Source organism: Nannospalax galili, unplaced genomic scaffold (assembly GCF_000622305.1).
Source record: "Nannospalax galili isolate Female #2095 unplaced genomic scaffold, S.galili_v1.0 scaffold543, whole genome shotgun sequence".
NCBI lineage: Eukaryota > Metazoa > Chordata > Mammalia > Rodentia > Spalacidae > Nannospalax > Nannospalax galili.
In genome coordinates this window covers 1,278,487-1,286,808 of record NW_008352270.1, presented here as the reverse complement: position 1 = coordinate 1,286,808, position 8,322 = coordinate 1,278,487, and the positions used below count along the sequence as shown (strand labels likewise).

The window sequence follows — 8,322 nt, the reverse complement described above, 5'->3', positions numbered from 1 at the left end:
CACCTGCCCAGGGGTGGCACCACCCACAGTGGGCTGGGCCCTCCCACATCACTCATCAAGAAGATGCCCCTCAGACATGACCACAGGCCAGTCCAATAGAGGCTCCCTCAACCCAGGTGTGTCAAGTTGACACTAAAGCTATCCAGCACACATGCATACACACATATATAATACATATACACACACAGGAAAAATAGAAAAAGAAAACACAGAAGATCAACCAGGGCTGTATAGTAAGACTCTGGGCCCCCCCTCTCCCCAATCATATATATTCCTGGTGTGAAGACACCAAGAATTAGTCCAGAAACGAGTCTAGTAGAATCTGTTCAACGTCTTTACCTTGCACTGCCTTTTGCCTTGTTTCTGTCTTTTCTATAACAGCATCATGATATTCTGAGTGTTAAAGAGCACTTTAATGGTGGGAGATGTAGTGTGAACGGCCAATGTCGTTAATGATGCTGGCAACCACCCCCTCCCACATGTCCCTGTCTGCACCCTCTGCGCTCCCTGTGTTGCCTTCCTTGGACTTGCCCATGAATTGCATTTTGTACTTAAAGACCGCCCTGCACAAAGGCCCGTTATCTACCTGAGGAGCCTGTATTCTAGATGCCCTGAGCCTTGGCTGCAGTCAGTATTCTGGTTCACTGTTATGGTTCTCAAAACAGTGTAATTTATGTCTCCCTTTTAAACTGGGGCTTGTAATTCTTTTCCCTGTTCACAGCATGCCCCGATTGGTCAACACCAGGTTCTTCGTCAGACTGGCTTGAGTTTTACAAGGTGTAAGAGCTATTAAATGATCTCACAGGATTCTTCACACTTGAGTTTATACTGGAGAATTATAGGATGATTAACTTAATGAGTGCCTAAGCCAAGTGTTGGGGGGAACAAACAATTCTTTGTAACTTGTGTTCTCAAAACCATGTGATTTTATAGATTTGTGTGAGTGTGTGTGCTGTCTAAATGATTACATAGCTTGTTAATTGTTCTAGTCTGTTTCTCCATTGCCATGACAAAATACTCTGGCCAATACCAACTTGGAGCGAAAAGGGTTTTTTTACAACTCCTAAGTCACAGTACACCCCTGAGGGAGCCCAAGGTAGGAACTCAGGGCAGGAGCCTGGAGGCAGGAGCTGGAGCACAGGCCATGGAGGAACACTGCTTACTGGCTTGCAACCCTACCCCTGCTCAACCTGCTTTCTTATACAACACAGGCCCACCTGCCCAGGGGTAGCACTGCCCACAGTGGGCTGGGCCCTCCCACATCACTCAATAATCAAGAAGATACCCCACAGACATGGCCACAGGCCAGCCCAATGGAGGAAATTCACCAATTAAGGCTCCCTCTACCCAGATGTGTCAAGTTGACAACTAAAGTCACCCAGCACGTTAAGTTCACCGTGCTGTACCAGAGGGTTGCAGGGCACCAAGAATGAAGACAGAAGGAGAGTAAAGAGGGCCCTTTAAGGGAAAGGAAAAACTAGCCCTAGCACATCTGATTGTACCATAACGTCCCCTTTGTTGTTCCATTTCAGAGCTGCCCAGAAGCTAAATCTGTCTTCTAAGAAGAAGAAGCACCGGCCTTCCACTTCCTCTGCCGCGGAGACACCCCTCTTTGCTACCAGCTTCAGCGGAATCCTGCAGACCTCACCTCCCCCAGCCCCACCCTGTCTCCTGAGGGCTGTCAACAAGGTGAAGGACACCCCAGGCCTGGGCAAGGTAGGTCCCCTCTCTTGCCTCTGCCATCCACTCAGGTCAGTGGGTGAGGTTCCTGGCCAGGTTTGCGAAAGAGAAAAATGATGTTGGGTTCCCATTTGTTTAAATGAGGAGGTGCTGGGGAGAAGAGGTAGCAGCGCCCCTTTATCCCAGGTTCCACTTTCTGCAGTTTTACTCACCCAGCAACCTTAGCCTGAAAATATTCATAGAAAATTCTAGAGTTAAACAACAAGCTTGAAATAAATGTTCCTGCAGTCAATTGTTATCGTTCTATCTTATTAGCATTGCTATTCTTTTACTGTGTCTAATTTTTAAATAGAACTTTATTATTGGGGGGAGGGCACATAGCATCTCTAAGATTTGTTGACTCCTGGCATCCATAGAATGTCTAGGGAACTAGGGAATGAACAATTTGTTTTGGATACATAAATTAGGTCATATATTAGGTTGGGATCTGATTTGATTTTGGTGAAGATAAAAATAGCTTTGCATTGTTGAGCAGAACTGTAGCCATTTCAAAAACAAAAAGACAGAAGCAGGAGGCTCAGAGAAAATTCCATGGGGGAATCAGATAAAGAAGACTGTAATTTTCCTGTAGGGTTTTTTGTGTGTGTTTTTTTCTTTGGTCTTTTTGAGACAGGGTGTCCCCATAGCCCCAGATGGCCTCGAATTCACTATGTAGACCAGATTGGTCTCGATCTTACAAAGATCTACCTGCCCGCCTTTGCCTCCAGAATGCTAAGATCAAAGGTGTATGCCACCATGCCTGGCCTCCTGTGGTACTTTTTATCTTTTCTCTCCTTTAAAGAAATACTGATTTATGTGTTTGAACTAGAACACCAGTGCTGATGTGACTTCTAGGGAGCATTTCAGTCTTGATTTTCTAGCCAAGAAATGCAATTTGGAGTTGGTACAGGATTTAGACATAGGGCAAGTCTGTTATAAGATGTTGCTAGGCCACATATATGATAACTTTTTTTTTTTTTTTGAGACAGGGTCTCTCTGTAGCCCCAGCTGTCCTGGAACTCACTATGTAGACCAAGCTGGCCTTGAACTCACAGAGATCCACCTGCCTCTGCCTCCCAAGTGCTGGGACTACAGGCATGTGCCACCATGGATAATTTTATTTTTAAATGTCAACTCTTAATTCTTTGTTTCCCCCAAATGAATGTCTGAGTGAAGCAATTTACAACTTAATCTTCAATGAGGAACAAGTTAAGACTTATAAAAGCAGCTGAAGAAAAAGTAGTGTTTTTTTCCTTTATTTTCATCAGCGTAGATAGTATATAGAACATGGGGCTTGACTTTGACCTTGGGCTTCATTTCGGGAAGTTGGGGGTCTTGCTGAAAGAGGCAGAAGTGAAGCTACGTAGATTGTGATTTTACTAATTCCTGTCCTTTTGACTTCCCAATGTGGTTGTGCCCTAGCTTACGATCTTCTGAAGACCCCACACCCTGCCCAGCTGTCTTTATTCCCTTCCCCTACCTCAGTTTCTCCTGGCTCCTACCACTTGTCCCCTACCTCCAGTCCAGGCCACTTCATTCAGAAGTCCTTAACTTCATGATGCTCTTCCCCAAATGAGGTTAGGTAGAGCAATGGTTATTGTAATAGAATAGCATCTATTCTATTATGTTTAATGTAATGTAATAAGCTAACCCTAACCCTGGAATTCTAAGACAAAAGTGTCAGGTAAGGGACCAAAACAGTGGAGAGAGTGCTTGTTGCCATCAGTGACCTAGCACTTGAAGAAAAAAGGCATAGGGGGTAATTTGGATTTTGCCCTATGTAGCACCTAGGTATAAGGGGCTTTCCAATGCATAGTCATGCTGAGTAGTAAAGTTATCAAATCATATATTTAAGTATTTGAAATTAAAGGCATTATCTCACATACGCACACTCATTTGCAATTCAGAAGTGCATCAAAGACCTGCATTTGCAATGGAAATGGGCATGGGTGATGGTTTGACTTCTCTCTGACCAGTGACCACAGGTCAGCTGAGTATTCCCTCCTGCTCTGATGACCCTTGGTGGGACAGTGGTGGGGAGGAAGTGTACAGTTGGAGGGGAGGGTGTTTTCTGAAAAGTAGCAGTTGGAATATGCTCATTAAGTCAAAACCACAGCCAAGGCACCCCTGCTCTGTCTGCCTCCCAGGATGTCACATCATCTTTAAGAACCGCAGCTCTCTATCCATGTGAGAAAATTCTCATCCATTTGTCTCTGTTGCATAATTTACATTTTAATATCTCAAAGAAATATAGTGGAGTTTAATATACAGCATAAATAATTGGTGCTATTTATAAACTAGTATGGTTGAAATAGATGAACTTCATTGAATTGTCCAAAGCCACTTGATGTTCTAAGTTCTAAGCCTGAGCTGGTGCCTCTGGAGTGAGGCTGGAGGAACACAGTGGTTCTAACATAAGAAGTGGTTCCAAAGGTGAATGCCTAGTCCAGCTACCCAAACTCCACCCTCTGGAAAGTCAGGAGGTTCTGCAGGTGGGGAAGGGACTTCACAAGATTCACAGAGCACCCTCTTATGTGAACAAGAAAACTGAGGCCCAGAGAAAGGATGGGGTTTCCAGCCGTTTCAGCATTAGGATGGAAATCATAACTTTAAGCTGCTGTATTCTCTCCTATATCACTGGGCTGTCACTAGAGACTCATCACCCTTTAAACTTGTAGATGCAAACAAGAGGTCCATGGAGACACAGTGATTGTGAAATAACCATGGGAACTTGTTGCCTTCATCCCATTGAGAAGGACAGACATCCTTTCCTCTCCAGAGTCATAGGTGAGAGAGAAAGGTAATTGTAGTCAACAGCAGACAAACAGTAAGATGGATAGTCTGTCCATGCTACCCCTCCGCTCCCCACTCCCTGCTGCCTTCAGCACCATTCTGCTCCCCCGCGCCACCCCAAGGACTAACACTAGCCACTAAGTGCTTCTTGAGGCAAAAGCTTTAGTGGAGGCCATGGTAACAGAAGGAGATGAGAGAATTCCAGTTTTCTTGGTGCTGAAGTGCAGCATACCAACAGACACGTGGGCTCCACCTCAGCATCCTCAGCTCCTAGAGCAGCTCCTGGCACACAGCATCTACTGTGTGCAGCGATGGGCAGAGTTGAATGCCTGTCCTCATAGAACTGACATCTAGTGCCTTCTTCCAGGAAGTGAGAAATAGCATCCAACGAACCAATATGAGCAACACTGACCTAAGGAAAAGTCAGAATCCATCCTAGATTTAAGATGACTCTAACTTCCCAGGTATACAAAGAAATGATTCTACTAAATGGCCTTGTAGAGACATTCTTAATGAACAGATACAGATGATTAGTGGCTCATAGTGGCTTAGTCCCTGTTTATATTTCATTGATTTAGCTTATATGTAAATGATACTTGTAATCTGTTTGAAAATGGTTCCTTCTCTCCTAAGTAAATGGCTCTTTGTGAAATCTGTTTGCACAATTAATTAATAGGCATGTTTAAGGTTCATTTGTTATGGTGTCACAGCTTAATGTCAGAGCTCTCTGTCTTGGGCTGCGAGTTTCTAGAGCAAAGTCTGCTATCTGTTTAACTCATGAAGTTTTTGGCCCTGTAGCCACAGCATACATGCAAACTTACCTTTAAAGGGGAGGATAGGAATAGCCATCGCCATAATGGATTGGTGACAGTCTACCTGGAGTTTTGTTCAGTCTGTTTACCCAAATGAATATCTGAAGGATGAGGAATAAAGGGAACAAGAGGCTTCCTTTCCCTCATAGTCCCCAGGAATGCCTCAAAAGAGTGACCATCCTCAGTCAACACCCACCCTCTCCCCCTCTCCCCAATATGTTTTAGGAATATTGGAAATTTGCTTTCAGATTCTAGTAGCAAGAGAACAGATCCTGTAGGATTTGAGAAGATTGTAAAGAAAAATTGGATGAAGCTAATATGAAGAGGAATTGTGGGAAACTGAGCCAGGCACAGTTCAAGGTGGACTTACCAGACTTGATTTAGTCTCTGTAGAGACTTTCTGTCTTCTGGGTTCTATAGTAGGTGCCACTGATGGGTGCGGGACACAGAAGGTGGTTGGCTGCCCAGGCCTCATTACTGCAAAGGAAAGGGAAGGTCAATGCCCATCTCCACAAACTCCAGGCACTCATGACAAAGACTGGCACTCAGTCTTAGCACCCACACCAGAGTTATGTCCAGTCCAGATACTATATCCTCCTTAGAATGATGGCCACCTAGCCTAATTTGGTAATAGATGGGCTTCATTAAGAGTGGATGCCTATCACTAGTCATGCCTATTCACCTGTGACTCTAACAGGCTTCATTGAGAGTCCTCCTCTGAGGGCAGTACAGCCCAAATACAGGCAATTTAGTGGAGGTATGGAATTATGCCTTAGAAATGGACTTGCTTGTCTGGCCAGATTATCTTTCAGTGTAATAAAAAGGCTGGAGCCATTTCCACATTCTCTATAGTCTTCCATTTTAAGTCATCCATCTCTTACTTGGCATTATTTTTCAAAACTAGTGACAGCATATTTTGACCTCTAGTAAAATATTCTCTCTCTCTCTCTCTCTCTCTCTCTCTCTCTCTCTCTCTCTCTCTCTCTCTCACACACATACAGACAAGACACACACACACACACACACACACACACACACCCCTTGCTTGGCTCATGTCACCAGGTACCCTGTTGTCTCAGTTTAGTTTGAATTCTAAACTTTCCTTTGTTTTTGTATAAACTAATAGCACAGAAAATAAAAGAAAGAACTTCCAGTGTGTTTTTATAGAACTCTTTTGTGCATTTATTAATATTTTCAGAGTAGAAGTCCTTCAATGACTGAATCCTTGTCACACTGTATAGAAAATTCCTGTGCAATAAATGTCCTGATTACAATGAGAGGACAGCAATAAAATTCTGAAATTAAAGTAAGACTTTTCCAAAGGTGCTAATGTAGTTTTTTACTTAACAAGGAGAAATGGCAAGTACAGCTCTCTCTTGTTCAGGAAGTGGTTTCAAGTCATATCAAGGAGAAAAATCTCATGCCTTCCAGCCCACAGAGGTCCAGGTTATTTAAACACATGCAAATGAGTCCATTCCTCATGACCACGTCTGCCCTTCCCCCAGCTGAAAGCTTTTATGGGGAGAAAAGCAAGGATTTGAGCCAGTCTTTAAAATTCATCTCAAGTATATCTGAAATAAAGTATTCATCTATGATGGAAAATTCTGGATTCCCACAGTCACTCACCATCACTATACCATCTTAAGTAACGACAGGAATAGTGAATTGTGAGACTTCTATTTTTAGTGTATGTTAAGGAAAAAAGGGGGGTGCTGCATAAATAATACACACACTTTCATTACTGTAGCTAGCCTGATAACTTTGTAAATTAAATTTTTAGCTCTTTGGAGAAATAAACCCCTGTGACCTTCTGCTCCCTAATTACAGTTATGCTTTTCTGTGCTAAGTTGATTTCGATTGAGTCTGCTGAACTCATGTAGTTAAGATTGGTTAGATTTTTTTTTCCCATTCTCTCTGCTTTTACGAGTTTGACCCTTCCTCCAACCTGTGTCTCAAGAGGATGTAAACTTGAAGTTGTTCTGACTCTAATATTCATGGGATTCCCCCATGAATTCAGACTTCCAACCCCACGGTATCGGGCTTCCACCCAGCACTACCAACTGCCAATCTCTGTGCTACACATGCGCAGTATATTGCTGTGCCTTAAGAAGGCAGAGCCCAGGAAGCTCTCTGCCTCCTCCCAGAGCACTCAAGAACTGCGACACTCTGGCACCTTCCTCTAGAGCAGTCATACCAAGCCTGCATCCTAACAGTCTTTATTCTTACAAATGGGTGGAGGCTCCTTAGGAGGATGTTCTCTACCAAAGGCCACTGGACATAAGTCATAAAGTCTTATGTGAAGTGTGGAGTGGTTTGTAATCTTCCTTAGAATAACGACTTTAATTCTGCTGAGCAAGCAGTGTGGGTGTCTTTTTCCTGTGGTCTTCGTTATCAGTCACCTAGAAGTGGTAGACAGCACATTGCTACTGAATTCTGGTAGTATACATCTGCAGATGAAGACCTTGTATTCTAGCTTATCTGAGATCTCCACAGAGCAAACTGCATGCGAATAACAAAAAACAAAAACACTCAAGGCCTTCGAGGAGAATAGCCCAGCTTCCTGTCTTTTATCTGAGCTGTTAGTATAATTTCCCAGTGCTTGATTTTACATCCAATTTCTTCATGGGAATTCAGCCTTTTCTAATTTTCTTAACTTCCTCTCCTGCTTCAGGTGAGGAGGGGGCTCTTCCGAAAAGTTTCAGGGATATGAAGCTCTTCCAGCATGGATCCTTCCGGGTAAATGTGTGAGGGCAAGCTAGAATTCAGATCCCACGTTTTTTTTGTTTGTTTGTTTTTGTTTTTTTTCCTTTTGTTCCCATAAGTTTTTTAAAATTATTTATTTAATAACCATATAATTAGAAGAAGCATTTCATTACAACGGCATTGCCATAGTCAATAACAATTTCCAGAGCTAACATGCATCTCTTTCAAAATTGGCTGTAAATTTTTAGGTTTACAAGTTTAATTATTACAGTTATGCAATATTGTACTCACTACA

General features: G+C 43.1%; 1 protein-coding gene across 3 annotated transcripts in view; it reads left to right on the top strand.

Moving 5' to 3' along the window:
* Positions 1-8,322, top strand: part of Kif26b (kinesin family member 26B) — a 499,922-nt gene that overhangs the window by 366,539 nt on the left and 125,061 nt on the right. For all 3 annotated transcript variants that reach the window (XM_029554099.1, XM_008849151.2, XM_008849153.2), the window contains one exon: positions 1,533-1,716. In XM_029554099.1, the coding sequence (XP_029409959.1) occupies positions 1,533-1,716 (184 nt within the window). The remainder of the gene's footprint in view (positions 1-1,532; positions 1,717-8,322) is intronic.